This window comes from Scaptodrosophila lebanonensis, unplaced genomic scaffold (genome assembly GCF_003285725.1).
Source record: "Scaptodrosophila lebanonensis strain 11010-0011.00,11010-0021.00 unplaced genomic scaffold, SlebRS2 tig00000001-arrow-pilon, whole genome shotgun sequence".
In the NCBI taxonomy this organism is placed as follows: Eukaryota; Metazoa; Arthropoda; class Insecta; order Diptera; family Drosophilidae; genus Scaptodrosophila; species Scaptodrosophila lebanonensis.
Genome location: NW_022060529.1, coordinates 28,924,328 through 28,944,956, shown reverse-complemented (window position 1 = coordinate 28,944,956; position 20,629 = coordinate 28,924,328). Strand labels below are relative to the sequence as shown.

Genomic DNA, 20,629 nt, shown 5'->3' with positions numbered 1-20,629 from the left:
CATTTAGCAAGATGCACGTTTTGTTTTATTTAGTATTGTATGTTGTATTTACTATTAAATGTTTCTACTAATAAAATATATATTTAATATTTTGTATACAGACTAAATTCAATAATATAAATTGTTTCTTATGGGCGCCTCATTGGTGTCTTTCAGACTGAAAATATGCGTCAAATACGAGTATCTTGATTTAGTTTATCTTGATTCGCATATTCTCTATCGTTTACTTATAACCGTTTACCCTCGTACCTTAAATTAAAAACAAGTTCTGTTAGTTATATATATTTTAAATATGGTGGTATTTTGCAGTCAGCGTAGAGAAGAGTATCTCTCGTTGTGATGGCTACACATCGATAGTCAATTAGACTTCAAAGTAAATATTTGTCCTTGGGGAAGAGCACATGATGGGCAACTATGGGAGTAATAAAATATTATATATACGTAAGTGTGTGGGTGAATGTGCTGCATTTGTTCTCTAAGACGCCGTGCGCAATTTGTTGGCCTTGTCAATACAATTAAAAGTTCAACAATGGGCCGGCTCCATATGAAACTAAGTGTGTATGTATTTTCCAGCCTTATGAATGGCATTTATTTTAGTGTTCACATGAAATTTTTTACGCTCGGCAAGATTGCAGCTAATCTATTCATTTGTCTATGGCCCATGATTTAGCTCTTTTATTTTGTTACATCTTTCATTTCATTTGTAGTTGCAGCATTAAAAATTTGTCCAAAAAGGAGTAGCACATATATGTATATACTATGTATATACGAGTATGTATGTATATATCTGCTTTAAATACATTGTTTAATAGGTAAATGTGTATGTATACATATATAGGTATGTATCTGTTGCTGTATATAAGTATATTTCGTATTACATTTGTGTATTGCATGTGCGGTACATACTTATGTACATACATATGTACATATGCATATCTAGTTTAATGTTATAGTTATATATGTATAGTAGACACAATTTTTGTTCACAATTTCCTTCTAAGTTTAGTTAGAAATAGAGGCGGTGGCTTTTATTTGGACTCCATTTATATAATTAGTCAGTAGAATAACAGTACATACAATGACCAGTAACCACATCTTTAATATTATGTAACGTGCTTAAGGACAGCAAGATGGTGGTGACGGTCGCGGTGGCGGTTACAACGGCATAACGAAGTATTTGTGTATGTATAGTAAGTTAGCAGCAGCAGCCTAAAAGAATGCAATACTTTTCACGTTACTACGCTGACAAAAAGCTGACTTCTACAAAATACAGTGCGCGAATACAAGCTATTCAATAGACGCAGTTCCAATGGAATTCGGAATGCAGCAGTAAGATATTTTTTAGATACTTTTTTATAGCAAAATCACATTTTATATTATTCGGTTTCGTTAAAAAACAAAAACTACATCACGCTTAAAATTGCTTTGTTCGAACTTTTTACAATGTACCTAATCTTTCCAACAAATATACATATAGTACATAAGTACATAAAATACTCGCCTGCATCGAAATGGGTTTAGAGATGTAATCAATGATGCAAAGCCTGTTGCTAAACACTAAATTTACATACATATATTTTGTCGGTTTGATAAAGTAACTCGTTTGCACATTAATTGAATATCCTTGACTTATATTTTAGGTTTAATTTTATATATAGTATTATTTGTGCAGCTATTTCTATTAGCTGCTTGGTATTCTTAATTGATCATACATACGTACATGCACACATATGTATGTCACGACTACAATAAAGTTTTACTTGAAATTGACATTAGGATCGTTTGTTCACATGAAATTTACATTTCGTCGAACTGTTTGCTACTTAACTCCAAAATTATAAACGTATTACCCAATAATTGTAAATAATACATTCTTTGGTTTACGCTACAATAGTTTTTTAGCGTGTGCTCTTTACGACGATGATTCAAAGAGAATTGAGACAATTGACTTTCATAATTGGCACAAAGCTTGACTAAATATAATTCACTGAAGTGCTGTTATCTATATCTACATATATGTATGTATGTTTGTATATAATTAATGTAGGGTATTGTTCTATTTTATTTAAATTATTATTATTGTTATTATTATATGCTACTTCTTATTAGCGATTATTATGTTCCTTGTCTAGTGCACTAATCAATGAGCAATTTATATCTCCATGTCCGATGAAATAAGATACCTTTATTAAATGCTTTTTATTGCACCTACATATTTGTCCAAAATGCATTTTAGTATGCTTGCGTTTCTTTTGGCAAACAAATATAAAAATACAAAAAAATCAACGGAAAAGCAATAACAATGTTCATCATGTTTAGGGTGCATTTTACTAATGTTTCAACCATTGCTATAAGCTATACGGGGTCTTATATTCTGAGTAATATGTACAATAGTGTGTCAACTATACATGATATTCAAGCTTTTCTATAGCATATTTTGGAGAATCAATCCTATTAATCAGACATCGTTATATTAAGTTATTATTTGCGCAAATCATGTTGATTTAAGCAACTAAATTAAATGGAAATGATAATTATTTTGCAACAAAAGTTTGGTCCCGCTTACTTTCATTTAACAACAATTTTTTTCGAACGTTAAGCTAATTTATTTTTGTTTAATACAAGTAGTAAATAAGCTCTTTTAATTAGTTTTCAATCCTCGTCAAGGGAGTGCGCGCCAATAAATTGCCTAGGCCGGATTAAGAAAAAGCCATTAACGATTTCAAACTGCCGATACATTTCATGTTCATTTTTATATTCTTTAAACAGTTTCCCGTTTTTCATAGTTGCCTGACCACCAGCAACTGCCATCAATCAATGGACATAGACTGAACGGGTGACATGCAATTTAATGCTATCAAAACACACCACTGGCGACCAGAGAGTGGACCTGATTTTTTGGGGAATGTGCTACTTGCACCCCACCCGAAGCTAATGGATTGAAGTGAAAAAAAGACAACTACATTTGTGTTATTAGAACGAAACCCACGAACAAGCAAATACATTTTTAACAATTCACAATGTAAGAGAGGCAGCGCCCACTTCAATAGCGGTGGACGTAGATGGATCGAAGGAAAGGCAACTTTAGTATTTACGAGTATACTCGTAGTTTAGACCTCAGCTTGATAGTTTTAGGAGACTTTCAAAAAGTGGTTAAGAATGCAAAAAATTAATTGAAATGGATAAACAGCCCTAAACGGTTGTAAGCCAAAGGTGCGCGACAAATCGTTATAGTTCTTAAAGTTGGTATTAAAAAATCGACGATAAATTGTGGACACAGCGAAAAATAAAAATGTTATTTTACTTGGTACACGATCTTTCGAGAAGTGCTTAGGAAGTTCACTGGACCGTATAACTGTAACTTGCTGAGCCAGCTTCATTCCTTGGCAAAGGCGTTGCACTGCGTGGAATAGGTTCATTCGTATGTTTATGAATGCTATATGCCTAAGTGGTTCGATAAATTACATTTTAGACAGCGCACTTACATACTCATTTTGGATGGGTTGGAGTGCAAGGCGCCGAGAATGGTGTAAATAATAAGGTTTCCAAAGAGGAAATGTGATATATGTACTCAATATTTTGAATAGAAAGCTTGAGAATTGGTAGTGCCTATCGAATAGTCATTAATGTTGACAAATGAGAAATACTTAGTTAATAATTATCTTAATTTAATATGAATAACTGAAGCACTAACACTATTATTTGAGCGAACTGGCTATTTACATCTTGAAGTATTATCAAATTTGTATGTACCTCGCCGGAAAGTACTATTCCACTTTCTTAAAGCGCTGAAGAAGAATTAATGGACTATGTTTGGGTCTAGACACATACACATAGATGGGACGTATGTATTTATGTATCTCTATAACGAAAAAAACATAAGATGTTTTTTTGAACCACCCAAATCTAATCGATTAGTCATTACTTACCGTGAGCAGGGGAGTCCACTCATACCTAAAAAAAAAAATCAAACACAAAACTCAGATCTAAAATACCACTACATTGTACGTACATACATATGAACAAGTATGTGCATTAATGAGGGAAAGAGTATCGAGAGAAAATTCAGAATAGAAAGCTGTAAATGGTGTGAATGCCGCATAAAAGGTGATAAGGTGATCTCAAGGACTCAGAGGGAAAGATTGGTCTCGGAAAACTTTTACGTAACTAGGGAATGTATGTAAATTAGAACGGTTTGTGATTTTGAGCACAATATGTTTTCGCTAAAGTTCCCATTACACTATTAGTACAGAGAAATTACTCTGGAACTATATTTATTGTGCAAAAAAAATGGGCTTACTTTCAAATTAATTGTTATGAACGCTATCAGCTTCTCCTTTTCAGACGTTATTCCAATATCATAAGGCTATGCCTGCAAGTCACTGATAAATTTGGATAACGATTTCATAACCCGAAAAACAATATAACTAAACTAAACTTCATTCTGTGGCACCAGTCCACCTTCCTCTTAAGAGTTCATTGCATTGCACATAAAAAGTGGGATTGATATACAATATATATATATATATTCTAATATATTTATACTCCTTCTTAGGAGATAGGTTATCGAGACCGACAAAACCATTCCACTATAGTACAACAGGATTTGGAAGGACAAGTTTGTTTTGAAAAGAGAAATGGATCGACAACTTATATTTTTTACAGGATCGAAATTGCATATTGAGAAGATAGCTGTCATTCCTAATTGGAACACCATTACGGAATGGATAATAATTATCAATAATAATCAAAATATATCCATTCTACTTCTTATACATATACGAAACGACACAAACATGTAGCAATAACAAATAATGTAAAAAACAAAAATATATACATACTTGTATGTATTTATTTACATACGACATATCTAAATTTTTTGAAATGCATAACGGAATATACAAGTAGCTCAGTCATGGGTTTTTGCAAGAAGTACAATTACGTTCATTATATAAGCCGATTTCAACCGATTTAATAAATTTGTGATTTTATCCCTAGTGAAGTTCAATATCAAACATCTTCCCCGACCATGTAGTATAGTAATTGTTCCTGAAAACGTTCATTGTTGAATATTATGGTATGGATCTTCTAGAAGAATAAACACAAAGGGCTGCTAGTTTATTAGCTATTATTAACTAAACTAAGCTATTTTTAGCCGTCCATCCATCTATTTCTGGTAACCGAGAGTTGGCGACTGTGACTCGTACCCATGAAATGGTCAATCAGTTGTTAACCAGGTGGTTGTTGTTGTGGTGGTTCTTATTATCTATTCTTGTAGTTGGGGACGTGGTGACTGATGTGATTGTACTTGTTGTTGTTGTACTAATGTGGCCACTAACTGTGCTTATTGTGATGTTGTTGCTGTTGTAGTAGTTGTTTTTGTTGTTGTTAACTGTAAAAATGATCAAATAAAGTAAGTAAGAGAGCAGCTTCGGAGAATTGGTTGAAACTTTTGGACGTGTAGGCGCATGAAATAAAACAAAGTTTTCATTTTGAGTTCTTTTTGTGTATAAGTTTAAGTTTTCATTTATTTGTTTTTGTTTTTTTCGCTAAAGATCAAGGAGTTGTATTTGTTGTATTGTTTTGTTGCTGTTGTAGTGGCTGTTCTTGGTTTTGTTTTAAGTTTTAGAATGAATATTTGAGACTGCATTGTTGCTTGGCTTAAAATTAAATAAGTTGCAATGTATCGTTTGGTTTTGTTTTACAATTTTGTTTTTTGCACTACAGCGTTTTCAAATGCTAACAACATTTAATAAATAGTAGTTTGAATATTTGTTTGTTAATAAAATTTCCATTTTTGAGTAAGTGTGCGTGTGTATGTATGTATGTATGCGTGTGTATACTATTTTCTTTATTTTTTCTTAACTACTTATGTAAGTGTTTGTTTTCATATTTTGTTAAATTTGTATTTGCCAACCATTTGTGTGTGTGTTGTTTGCTGTATGTCTATATGTATATACATATGTATGTATGTATTTTTATTTGTAATGCAGGCGGCATGAAGACGCACGTCTAGTTTTGTTTTTGGCGTCCTCTACAAGGAGATGCCGAAATAATTCAAAAATGCATTAGTATGCAAAATTCCTATCAAAAGTTTATCTGTGATTATGTTGCATTCTGTAGACGTAGTAATATAAGTATCAGTGTTGTATGTATGCAAGTGTGTGTGTATTATGTATGAAAGTATGTATAAAGTATAATGACGAGTATATGTATGTATGTTTGTATGAATATAAATGCTCTGCGTGTGCAATTGCCGGGCATGTCTAAGAGTATTTAACTTAGCTTGTTTTTGCTTTATTTATCACTAAACACTTAGAAGTTCAATTCAATTAAATTTTTTACTATGCGTGATACTTTTCCACGCCTGTTGCCAGCAGCCTCTCTCTCTCTTTTCTCTCTGCTCATTTGCTTGCGCTGCTTTTTATTTACGAGTAAACTGCACCTGCCTGTGTCGTGCGGAACGAAACGAAATGCGAAGTATGCGGAAATAGCTTCGTACATGTAAGTACATATGTATGTATGTTTTTTAAATTACATAAGTAAGGAGCTTAGTTCATTCGCGCTTTCTTTTGTTATGAGATTGTTTTACTTCGGTGGATTAGTTTAACAAGTGTCGGGCATGTTTGTGTGTAGGTGTGGGTGGAATTTGCCGGCCATTGCTCAACATTGTAATATACATAAGTATGTATGTATGTATGTAGATGCTATATCCGCCACGCAATATTTAAATTGTTCCGTGCTCATAATATCCATCTAAGCTAAAATTATCCTTAACGCAAATTCAACTAAGTTAAATATTAACATTGCCATTATTATTAAATGAGGCTTTTAACTCAACTCATTGTTAATTTACTGCTCTCATATGTATGTATGTACACACGTAAATATGTAAATATGAAATAAAACGAGTCGGTGTATATATTAGGTATGTGTGTGTGTTACAACCGGAGAGAGTCAATATCGTCGTGTTTTCAAAACGACCTCTACGAATGTATGCACGAATATGTATGTACATATGTACGTACGTACATACATACATACCTATATGTGAAAAGGTGCATTATTTTTCGAAAAAACACTCGACCCTTTACACGACAATTCCCTAAAATGTATGTACACTGACACACGAGCACAAAGGTGCTTGTGTTTCAGCTTAAAAGTTGTTTTCCTTTGAGCTAGAGTAAACAAAAATATATGCGGGATACTCACAATACATATCCTTATGCACTTGTACATCCCGATTCCGACAGTGCTGGTCATGATCATGGTTCGGCGCTGGTGACATACCGAAAACTGAAAAAATGCCTCTAAATCGTACATTTTTCATGTAGTATTTCATGATCACAAAATCAGTGAAAAATTGTCTTCCTGATTTCTGGTGCTTGATCGTTAATGATGATGAACAAACTGCACACAACTATATTTGAAGTATAGTGGGTATCTCACATAAGCCTGAGGTTATAAAAACACTAACAAAACAAGGTAAGTTAATCGTCAAATTGCAAACATAAAAAAATACATAAAGATAAAACATTGTTTCACGATTTTATTTTATATTCTAGCAATTGTAATTGCAATTGGAACTTTTCGAGAACAAGAACAAAAGCTTTGCGCTTGGATGGGAGCTTGCACATTTAAGTTCAAAATAGAAAACAAGGCCTATTAATCAAATAAAAGGTGCCCCAAAATGGTTAGTGTGGCTTCTAGTTTTGTTAATTTCCGAATTTCAAATAAATCGGTTGCTTAATATGCACAGATGCCCCGTTTTCCAATTGGAACGTTTGAAACAGTCGATAATGAAACGCAAGCCCTTCGTTGGAGAAAGAGCGAAACGCTTAGAATCGGGCCCCGTTTACTTCGTAGTCGCTGGTGCGGGCATGGGTCTTGACTTACCTAACGGATTATTACTCTAAGCAATTTACATAATAAGGAGATTTCAATATATGTACTTGTATAGTATATGCATATACGAGTATGTGTGTATATAAGGTAGTATGCATGTATAATAGACATCTATTGGATATTAGATTCGCTAGTACTTGATCAATTAGCGACATTCCTTAATCAATTTGTTTTTGTTTCAAAATTATCACCAGTAATTACGCGCGACGACTACACAATGCAGTTGTCCCTTCGTCCCCCAAAGCTCCCCAATCCTGTGGGTTGAATTCTGTTTTTGTCTGTCTGTTTATATGCTTAACTGCTTGACTGTATAAGTACCTATCTGTGTCGCTGGGTGTAGTGTGTGTGTAATTTGTGGTGTAATTATGTCAAGTTTGCCTTGTTCTGTAACTGTAGCTTAAATGGCAAAGCGATGCGCCCTGTCCTGGGCTTGCTTGCAGTTCAATTGACTTCCGCTGTATATGTACATATTTATTTATGTATATATATATATATATATATATATATATAGATATATATATATATATAGAGATATATAGATATATAGATAGATATATATATAGATAGAGATATATATATATATATATATATATATATATATATATATATATATACTATATATATATATATATATATATATATATTAATGTATGTATGTATGAGTTTATATTACTATTATATCATTTAAATATAAATATTTTTAAGTGTATGTATGTATGAGTGTACGTCCACGCGCTTACACGTGAGTTTGTGTGTGTGTGTGTGTACGTGTTAGTGTATGTGTACGTGCGTATAAACTATGAGCCTATAAGAATATAGTTGAGTTTTCTTCTCAATATGCATTTGATCATCGTATTAGTTAGTATTATCGTATTACCTATGAATTCGTTTCGGTGTACAAAGTTCTTAGTTTGGTTAGTGTTTATGTATCTTCACAAAACAGAAGCGAACGCAAAACAAAGGCAACGAAAAAGGCCTGGGGTCTTGTTAAGCACCACATAGCAAAATAAATTTTTTGTTTTTGGGCAGTTTTCAACTCGTGTCGTGGGGTCTGATGTGGCTTGTTGTTTTGTTGCTGCATTTCTCTTGGACGGTTTCATAAAATGTACATACATTGGGCATGTCTCCTTGGTTGACTGACATTCGTTGATTCATTAATTGAATACTGGCCCGGCTAGTGTGCAAATATTAAGTGACTGGCGGGCGAGCCGCTGGTTGGGTTGTGATAGTAGTGTGAAATTCAATGCCAGGATCGGCGTCGCCGATCTGCATTTGGCATTTGGTAAACATTTGGAATGCTCGACCAATCCAATCAGTCGATTCTGCTTTTTACAACTGTCCTAGCTCAGGCAGCTCAAAATTGTATGGTTTTTCGGGTGTGCCTCTTCTTCTGGAACGACGATCGTTCTCAGTTGTTTTTTGGGGATGGGCAATGAAGTAAGAGTTGTATATTTAGGAACAGACAGCACCTACCTTGTGCCTCAAGCGCGTTGCGCATTGCGTGTTTCGCGTTGTGCGCTTCGACGCTCAACTTGTTCGGCAGCTCGGAGAGTTGAAAACTACGGGGTAATTGATTACAAAAGGTGAACAAAAGTCAACGGAAACGAAACTAAATACTAGGCTGGTCAACTACTTAAAATGACATGCAAGGATAAACAGAAGGGCCAAATAGCCAACAAACGTGAAAACAAGTTAATCTGTATGGGCATTGGGAAGTTGTAGTTCTAGAATCCCAACTCCCGATTCTAAATTTGATTTAACAAAATTTCACTAATTTTATTTGAATTAAAAAACGTAATGAAATAAATATAAAAGTTGCTACTAAAGTTATTTTCTTACTTTCCTTTGGCTAGGGCTCTTTTCTCGAATCGGAAACGCAAGCAAGGTAAATCAAAATATTTTCGCTAAATTAGTATTAGTGATTAGTAATTACAAGGTATGCTTCTTAGGTCTAGTTATAAGCTACGCAATTGTTTTTTTGTTCTTTCCAAAACGCCTATTCAAAAACAATTCTTTCTTGCGTTTGGATTATACATATGTATAGTATATGTATGTATGATGTGTTCGCAGCTAATCGTTCGGTTGCCGAGAGACGCCTATAAATGGGTTTTACATTTTTAATGCTTAAATTGTACAATTGGTAAAATTAGGCTGCGCTTTATAGTTAATGCTTTTTAAAACTTCGATATGTTGACAATTCAGGATCTTCACTTGTATAATTTGGCATGTCATTGTTAATCGTAAATGATGATTAGCTTTTATTTCATTTATTGTAAAATCAAAAGGGGCGTTATGGGTGTATGTATCTGTGTTTTGTGTAGGTGTGTGTATGTGTGGTTTGCGAGGACTAGTTCATAGCTGGGCAATTATTTTGCCATTTCTCAATTCCTCCGAATACACGAAAAACTAAAAACAAAACCGAAAACTCCGTCGAAAAAAAAACCCAGTTGGCATCTACTTTAAAATATATTTCTTTTTATAAAAAATGAGCGCGCAGTTTTCATACAAACTCTGGGCTTAGAAAGTACGCGTAAATAATAACAACAAAATTAAATATTAAATAAATCAAATTACATATACATACATACATGGATAGAACTTAATGGGTGCTTGTGTTGTTGTGCTGATGCATCTTAGACCTTAAGTACCACTCAGAACAAGTGAAAGCAATTGCTATGCACGAGTACATTATTCAAGTTAGCTCTGCAGAAATTGGACAGACGTGAGGTTTTCAAGACGCGCACAACTTCATATGTATATAATGGGAAAATATTAACAATAGAAATTCCACATGATTAATATTAATATATTTAGGTGTAGGCGTAGGTATGTATATATGTATATTATAGCTACCAAGTATTATTATGTAGTACTGTATTTATTATACATTTATCCATTTATTTATGCACTAATTAGGAGCTTCAAGATCGTCGTTGCTTTAAGTTTCTTAAAAAAATTAGAGGTTAGCGAGATTTTTGTCATAAAATCATTTATAAAGATTAAATTAAGTACAATAACAGCTAATTTAAAGAATATATTACATTTTTTGTTTAAAACAATTTACAGAATAATAAATAAGGTAAAGTAGTGTTCTGAAAAACGCACAAATTAAAAAAACAATACACTTAAAAACTTACATCGCCGTCGTCGATGAAGTCAACTCATAATAAATATACTATATAATGATGGATAATATATGATGGATGACATGATTGTGGTTGAAAGCACAAAATCAAATTGCACATGCGAATGAATATAACACATTCTATTCATTCATCCCTCTTCCTCTCGCGTACGTAATGAAATGTAAAATTCGTTTAGCAAAGTTATTTCTGCGCTTAATTCGTTGATTTGCTTAATTACCCAATTGCTCGTCCTAGATATAAATCTGTCTGTCTTTATGTGTCTGTTTGTGAACATAACATAGAGGTGTGTGGGTGTGTGTGTATATGTGTGTGTCAACGCCCTGGTAAGTATTGCATACATACATCATCTTCATCATCATTATTATAATGATGGGTGCAGGCAGGACTGGAGCACAACCGCACCCAAACTTAAGATACAATTTTAAATCTAGCTGCATTCTCTTTATCTAAACTGAAATGTTGGCATATTTTTTTTTTTTTTATTCAAGTGCTCGTCGTGATTCACAATATGGAGCCGCATTTGTTGCATTGTTACTATCGATTTGCTTTGTTTTGTAATCATTTTTATAACGATCCTCCACTATTTCATTTCTATTTGCTGTTATAGATAATGTAACATATGCATTTGATATGGTTGTTATTGTTGCTTTTATTGCTGATATATTTCAATCAAATTCCCACTCCTCTGCCTCTTTTTGCACGGTGCGCACAATCGATCGAGCTGTTCACCCCGCGTAGTTTTTGCAATAGTCTTCTTAAGCGCCTCAAAAATATTATTCTCCTGCTCGCTTAGCTCTTTTAGTTGCACTCTACTCCCTCTCCCATCTTTTCTTTATTTTTATTTTTTTCTTTTCACGCTGCCTAAGTAACTTATGCTAAAAATGTAATATGTTTCGTCGTCTATGGATTTTGTTTGCTGCTTTCTTTATGTTATTCAGCTGCTTGTCTATCAAGTTGCTTTTCTCCTCAACTTTAAAATAAAATAAAGATTTATGATTTATTTGAAATACATGTACACCCCCGAACCCATTATAGACATTGTAAAAACAAAGCACAAAATATACATATGCATCTATGTATGTATGTATGGGTATTGTTTTGTCTTTTTGCTTTCGGTTAGTGCTTAATTAATAAATAAAAAACATTGGCTTGTTGTTGTGCAAGGTCTCACGCTTATCGCTCTAAGTTTCGCTGCTCCTTTTCATTATTGTTTAAATTCGCCCACAACTAAAATTAAGAAATTGTATTTAAAATTGCTAAGTTTTTGGTTTAATTTCAAGGACCCCTCCTTTATCCCAACCAGCCCCATTTCTTCTATAACATTCCGCAAATAAAGAATTAGCCAATAATTGTTGGTTCCCACCCCCTATCCCACATCTTTACCGCGAATACTTTCCGAAATATTGTCAAGTGAAATTTGTTAGATGATTTCTATAATTAACTACAATAATAATGAATAGAGAGCAAGGTATGTACTTAGTAGCAAGGGTGTTGGTTGTTTGTCAAAAATCAGTTTCTTTGACTTCCTTCGTTACAATTCTCGGTTTAGATCTGTTTTGTTACAATTTTCGGTTTATTCTCAGAAAATGGTTATTATTTATGTTGTTGTCGAACGTTACATAGATTACAGAAAATTGTTGTTCTTTATTTTTATGTTTCCCATTGTAACGTCAAGTGTTTCAAACGATTTTTTTCATTCTTTCTGATAAGTCCGCAAACGCATGTAAAGTTAAAAACGTGTGTAAGCTTTTTAACGACGCCATTTTCATTATGTTATATGCTTGTGCATATTTTTGTTGATGTGAGTCGCGGGTTCGTGTACATATTATAAGTGTAATAATTTTCCTTGACCTTTACATTTTTTTTAGGTTCAGGTAAATGGCGCGTGAAAAAGTTACATGCGTTTGCGTGTGATTTCTTGTTTTTTTTTTTTTTGTTTGGTTATTTAGTTTCTTTCTTCATTAATTATGTTTTTGGATCTTGCAATCAACTAACAGTTATTATCATCAGCTCGTATACCGCAGCTGACCCAATGCGCCCCTTGTTTGATATCGTCTTCCTTTTTGTGTGGATTGGTGTTATTTCTTCGCCTTGCAGTGTATGTGTGTGTGATCCCCTATTCATTTGTTATTTGTGGCAGCAGCATCCGTGCCAGTCCCGATTGTGTTACTTCCTTTTGCTTTTTGTGTTTGTTTCCATTTCTATTGTTGTTGCTGATGTGGTTAAATGGTTGTCGCTGTCGCTGCTGCTGCTACTGATGCTGCTTACACGATTTTTATCAAATCTCAATTATATATTTCGACCACTTTTCCGTCGCCGTCGTTCTCCTTTTCGATCATGCCCTCATTAGTAGCATTATTCCAGGCTCCATTCATGCTCTTGGACGAAGAGAAACACAGCTTCATGATAAACGGGAATTTGGTGCCTGCAGAGGCGGCGAAATTCGCAGAAACAAAGAAAGTAAGAAACAGAATTGAAATTGTGTATTTAAAATTGTTTGTCCATGCATTTTATAGTTTATATTCAGTGTAGCAATGTGTATAAGTGTTGTATACAATAATTAGGAATTTATTATTGTTTATTATTGTTTTCAATTGTATTCAGTAGCTGGCGGTCTCGGGACCTGTGAGTATGACCCTCGTTGCGATGGCAACATACAGAGCATTGGAGCATGTCCAATTATGGGACAGAAGGGTGGTAGGGTTGGTGACCATCATAAAATTCTTACATACTTCGGCCGTTTTGTGTGTCAAGCAATCAGAATCAGTCGAATGCAAAACAGTGAATCGCAGCCCACACATACACATGAATATGCATGTACATATGATTGCTCGCTGCATAATTTTATTGCCGCCTGAAAGTATGCAACGCTTGTTTGCATTTGGCATTTGCTGTTTGTGCTCTAAATAAAATATGTACAAACTTGCACGCATGCTTGCACTTGCACCACCACACATACACATACACACACGCACACACACACACTTGCTCAAGCATGAATGTGTGCTTGCGCGTGCATCAACATGTGCGAGCCTATTTACATTCTTTACACTTTTAATTACTGTTTACCGGGCTATCCAGCGACCCTTAGAGTAAGAAAAATGCATTGGCAAACATGCCAACCACAAAAATATTGACAAAAATATGTACGAGTATATGTATGTATATACGTGTATATGTGAATGACTCAACAGATGTTTGCACAACGATTTTTGCGCAAGGCGTAAACAATGGCTGCTGGGGTCGACTGGGAAAAGGCGCCTTTTGCCAGTATATGACAAATTACTTATGCGTATTACTCTTTGGGATGCCGCCAAAGTCGTGGGTGAAGAGAGAGGAGTCAGCGGAGCGAGTAAGCATGGCATTATTATGGAGAAACTTTATATCACTATTTATATACACATGTATGTATGGGTATATCACAAGTGATATAGGGGATAGGGATAAGAGCAGTTAGTGCAGGACATCTGAAAAACACAGAGCTGGTTATATGTTCCTTTACAAATACTTCCTGCATCAGTTCGAGGTTCGTGAACAACAGAATAATTGCTCTCAGATGGCGTTTAATCAATAGTATAAATGTATAAATGCAAACGCGATACCACTTTGCATTACAATTTCAATTTAACGCTTGTTGTTGAAAGGCGAGCGCATTATACATAAACAAGCATGAATAAAATTCAGAGCAATTCCGAAACCATAATATTGTACTGAAATATCGATGTGGTATGGATGTGGGCCGAAAATATTTATGAGAAAAGTTTTCATTGGTCGTTGGTAACCATCAAACACTTCGACACCTCCCACATCGCTCAGCTCAGCTCAGGTCCTATTAATGTGACTTGAGGCTAGAGCAAGGGCTGCGCGATTTGTGTAATTAACAGCCGAAATTGTTTATCTTAATTGCCAAATTTTATTTTTGATTGCGAGTGCGTACACGCACACGATTTTGCAGAACTGAAAACTTTCAACCAAGCCCAAGCTTGAAAATTGCACACATTTTCGTGTGCGGAATAAAATATGCGGAGCGGCTGGAGTTGTGGGGGTTGTAGTGGATGTTGCTGAGGGCAGCTCTGATTACAAAAGTCAAAAGAGCTTGAAGGACTTTTATGGGGTGGACCAGCCAAACAGTAACGAAAAATACCCTTCCCTACTCGTACTTGTGTTTGATTTGGGAAAATAGGTAATTTTGTGTAACGTTTATTTTTGGGGGCTCATTCGATTAGCCCTTATTTTGTTTACTTTTGGAAAACACTTAAACACAACACTATCTCACCTTTACCCTCAATCGGCAGGTGGTTGCACTTCATTATTGCCAGAACAGCCTGCGAGATGTTAGGGAACTCAATCAGACCCGATGACGATCGCTCGGTCTTCAAAGGAAAGAGGCGCACCGAGGTGGCGGGAACGTCCTTGATGTTAAAGATGCCGATCAGCTGGTCTTCGGTCAGACCGGGTGGTGTGTTAAAGAAATGTAAAATCTGCAACCAGTTCGGCGTATTAGAACGAGTAGGGCGTAGTTGTATTATAAAAGATGAAGCATTTACCTTGCTCGGTGGTTGTATTCGATTCTTGCTGGCCTGGGCCGGCGATAGGAAACGATTGTTCTTCGAACCAGTGTATTCCTTGAAGCTGGGTGTGTGATCAGGCAGCAAGAACGGATTAATCACCTCTGATAGAAAGTTTTGCTTCGAGAATGCTATCTGAATTTTTCCACCACTTCCAACGGGAATGTTATTCAAGTGCTGCACACAGCGCTCGACGGCCACTGAATCGCCCATTTGTACCATGGCGGTGCCTTCTTTGGTCTTCAAGAACTTAATCTAAATAAACAAAGCAGAATAAAATATATATTAGTAATAGTTATACGCAATGCATGTCACACTATCATACAACCAGCGAAATGGTCAATCGAAACGCCGAGCCAATTTAGCAAACACGGAGACAGATGTAAATAAACTCTTGTCTTGCACCCACATTTGATGAAATCTGGTTTGTTGTTATTGCCACCACTACCTTGTGTCTGTGTCCGTCTCGCTGTGTCACGGCATTTAACACGCAATTCAACTTTATTGAATTGAAATTGTAAAACATGAAAACGTCCTTAATTTGATAGTCATTGTGTTGGTTGCACATTTACTCCTGCTCATCACTTCGACAAAACTAAATAACAAGATTGATTTTGTTACAGTAGTAGAGCAATACCCTCTATCCAAAAAACTTCTATTGCTGGTGCGTGCGCATTCCAGAAGCAAATTACTTTTCATAGAATTAGCTGACTTGAATGAAATAGTGGTAAGGAATAACTTATTGATAATTGCAGAAGCTTTCGAATAGTAGAAAAAACAAGTAAAAAAAAGCTAAAGTCGGGTGTCCCGACTTTGAAATACTCTGTTTAGATCAATTATAGAAATTGGAAAAAATTAGAAAATTAAAAAAAATTTTTTGATCGATTTTACCTCTCTCGGTACGCGAACTCACGTAAAGGGAATATAATTGCACATATACAAAGCAATTGCGTCTATGTGAGTGTATGTATGTTTATGCGCGTCTATTCGTGTCTGTGTAAGCATGTTTGCAGTCAACCGAAGCATCAGCATCAACAACAGCTGCGGGCAGCGCTTGAGCAGGAAATATATGTATTTATGGCTATAACTTCTTGTTAAATAGGTCTATCATAGTGAAATTGGCATACGGACACATAATGACTAACTGGGGGTATTTGCAAAATTGGAGTTCGAAATTCCAAGAATTACGGGAGTTACGATTTGCGGGGGAGAAGGGGGAGGGATGGAAATTCCAAAGATATTCCATAGATTCCTCCAGTATGGACCAAATGTTGGGGGATCAATGACATACCATACGGTCTGCACATTTTGCCATAAATCATCTTTGTTTTTGGACTTAAGCCCAAAAATATTCTTTAATTATATAGGTACCTCTATGGAATTTAGGTCGGATCTTTGTGAATTCCGTTTCATCAAAGAACCTTTGATTTCATGAAACCTTTTTTTTTGCAAGCTGCGAAGTGTGTTTTGGGTCATTATTTTGGAAAACTCCCACATTAACGGCATTTCTTCCTCAGAATATGGAAGCATTATACTGTTAAGTATATTAACGTAATTCACAGCGCAGATCCTTAAACCAAAATATTAGACCAACATTTAATTATGATTTCCCTTTTCGTAGCTGTGAAATGATATCCCCGACCCATTCTTAATCATATACCAATATTAAGAGGAAAATTGGACAATAATTATACTCTATAAATGAAATGTACAGAAGTATATTAGGTTTGCGGGAGCTGAAAAATGTAACAGGCAGAAGGAGGCGTGGCAGACCACACAAAGTATATATATTCTTGATCAGCATGACGAGACGAGTTGATCTAGCCCTGTCTGTCTGTCTGTCCGTCCGTATGAACTCCTGGATCTCAGAGACTATAAGAGATAGAGACACCAAATTTTGCACAAAGATTCCTTATGTGTGTATTCTATACGAGTTTGTTTTAATTTTTTGATTTTCCCCTTACTTCCCCCCTATGGGGGTTTCCCGATTTTCCATTCGTATAATCGCCTATATCTCGGAGACTATAAGACCTAGGAACACCAAATTTCAGTCCCAGATGCCTTATGTGAATACGCAGAAAATGTATATTTTGGAATTTCCCTCCCTCCCCCCTCTCCCATGCAAATCGCGATTTTCTCTAACTCCCGTAACTCTTGGAATTTCGAACTCAAATTTTGCAAATTACCCCAGTTAGTTATTATGTGTCCTTATGCCAAGTTTCACTATGATAGACCGATTTACCAAGAAGTTATAGCCATAAATATATTTGCTGCTGCAGCGCTGCTCAAGCGCTGCTCAAGCGCTGCTCAAGCGCTGCCCGCGGCTGTTGTTGATGTTGCTGTTTGGTTGGCTGCTAACATGTTTACACAGACACGAATAGATGCGCATAGGCATACATACACTCACACAGACGCAATTGCTATGTAAATGTGCAATTATACACCATTTACGTGAGTTCGAATACCGAAAATCGATCAAATTTTTTTTTTTTTAATTTTCTTAATTTTTTTGTTTTCTATAATTATTGTAAACATATGTACAGAGTATTTCAAAGCGGGACACCCGACTTTAGCTTTTTTATTTGTTGTTATTTTGAGCTTACCCTTTACTTATAATGTTAAAAAATAATACCTAAATAAGTTTAATGGGCGCTTTACAGTGCACTATTTTTCCAAAAAGTGTATGCGTTTCTATTATTTTTTCCAACCCAAAAACGTGGTCACCTAACAAATCAGAGCACATTTTAAATTTGGACATCAGGTTAGCACACAGCATTTGTTTTTAATTTTTAAACCCGTTTTTAATAAGAACTAATTTTTTAACTTATATAGTAACTAATTTAAACTATTCGTTATAATTTAAAAAATGAGGCGATCCTTGTTGAGAATGAACTCATATGTCCATTTTGGAAGATATTCGTACAACTTTCCAATATAACTTAAAGAAATGGCTGACTAAGCACTTTAAATGCCTTCAATTAATTCCTTTTTGGTAGAATACTGTCTGCCAGATTCGTAAACTTTACGAACCTGCCATACCCACACGTTTTCTATTATATTGATGTCCGGTGAGTAAGGCGGCCGCTTCAATAAATCGACGTTTTGTGCTTCAATTTTGATCAAGATTTGATCACCCGGGCAGTATGAATCGAAGCAGTGTCTTGTTGAAAACATCTAGGTAATTCACCAAGCAAATTTTTGGAATGGAGAAAAGCAGTTTTCATTACGTTTTTATAAATGTTTGCATTCATATTCGTGTTCAAAAATTGCGACTCGCACGTAACATAACATGAGCTGGCTACCCGCTCCATTACACCGCCCACACGACTATGAAGTCGAACCAACTGATGCTCATTCTTCCGAAGATCATGGAAATAATAGTTATATCCATCGGATCATTCCAAATCATATTTCTTTTCATCCGAAAAGAAAATAAAGCTCCAATCAAAATGTATGCAGAGTTTGATTTAATCACATTTCCTTCCGAGCATAGTTAAGTGGTGGTTTTTTCTTTAGTTTTAATCTTTTCAAATGTGGAGCATTCCCTAACACCCTTTAAACAGTAGATAAGCTGGTTCAAAACCATCATTTGCCCTGATCTTTAAAAAATAAAATAAACTCGTCCTTCCTCGAATCTAGGAGAATCTGGATACCAACTTTTATAGTTTTTGAACTCCTTGCGTTCATCCAGACGGACGGATATGTCTAGATCGATTCGTCTCGTCATGCTGATTAAGAATATATATACCCCATAAGGGTCGGAAATGTTTCCTTCTGCCTGTTACATATTTTGCGCCAAACTTAATATACCCTTAATACCCTACGGGTACAGGATGTAAAAGCGACAGTTTTATTATTTAAATTTAATTTGAAACGATTTATTCAAAGACCTAATGTAGATAAATAAATGACTTAGCATAATACAAAAGTGTCGAGGGTCAGTAGTTAAGAGAGTACGCGTCGAATCGCTCACGATAGAGAAGCATCGGCTAAGCGCACTAGGTCTGGAATTAAGCTAGATGAGGAATGAGATCATATATAATTATATGGAAACTTTTGAGTCGGCACAAACCAACAGAAATCCTCAAAGAAGGCAATTTGTAAGACATTTGTATGGATATATGGAAATAGACTTAACTTCCTTAACCGGTCCATTTATTACTATCCAACATGGGTATCGTTGCGCGTGATACATTTCTTCTACTTCAACAGGTATCAAGACCGGAATGTTAACATTTTATATTGAAGAAAGAAGCTCCATCGTTACCTTAATGAGGCACTTTTGATTGATCGCGAAGTTTTACGATCATAACGGCAGGCAATACATATACAACCAAAAGAAAAGTTAATTAGCTGCAATTTCGAGCCAGTAATAGCCACCAAACCAACCAAGCGCTTTTCATGAACCACAAATGGCCAAGCAAGTGAAAGTGAAAAATCAATGGCAATGGCCATCCAACTGGTTAGCTGATGCATATTGTCCGGCTGACTGCGTAATCAGTTTGCTACCCAGCGGGCCATTGAACCCTCTCTGGAGGGTGAAGTGGGGACCACAGCTGCTAGTCATGCTTGCGCAGTGGAAAAACGAGTTCAGCGCAAGTGCTCGAAACAACCGGTAGCTGCAAACGGTTTGCTTTGTTTTTTTTTTAGATTGGGCCTTTTTTGATGTCGTTCGCGAAAATTGGTCTGACATCTTGCGTTGTTGCAAAGACGCTGCCCATTCTAAATGAATTATAAAGCTAAAAAATTCAGATATTTTGCTGAAATCACGGACAGGAAAATTTTTCTATGGGGCTCTAAATACGAAGTGTGGCTAATGTGGGTTCAGCTGTGTCCCAAATTCAGGGACTCATTCAGATAAGGCTGGATCAATTTGTCTCATCATGCTGATCAAGAATATATATATTTTGTGGGGTCTGCCACGCCTCCTTCTGCCTGTTACATTTTTCACTTCTCGGAAACCTAACATACTCTTGTATATTTCATGTACAGAGTATAAAAGGGATAGTA

At 35.4% G+C, this 20,629-nt stretch overlaps 1 protein-coding gene across 13 annotated transcripts in view; it reads right to left on the bottom strand.

The window, feature by feature from the left end:
- Positions 1-12,603: 12,603 nt before the first annotated feature.
- The window catches only part of LOC115634596 (heterogeneous nuclear ribonucleoprotein L), a 134,958-nt gene continuing 126,932 nt past the window's right edge, over positions 12,604-20,629 (bottom strand). For 11 of the 13 annotated variants that reach the window (XM_030532433.1, XM_030532435.1, XM_030532439.1 and 8 more), the window contains 3 exons: positions 15,599-15,874; positions 15,328-15,532; positions 13,337-13,476 (listed from right to left, as the gene is read on the bottom strand). In XM_030532433.1, coding sequence (XP_030388293.1) covers positions 13,337-13,476; positions 15,328-15,532; positions 15,599-15,874 — 621 coding nt within the window. Of the gene's footprint in view, positions 13,477-15,327; positions 15,533-15,598; positions 15,875-20,629 lie in introns of all 13 variants that reach the window. The other 2 variants (XM_030532430.1, XM_030532431.1) reach the window with 2 other exon arrangements.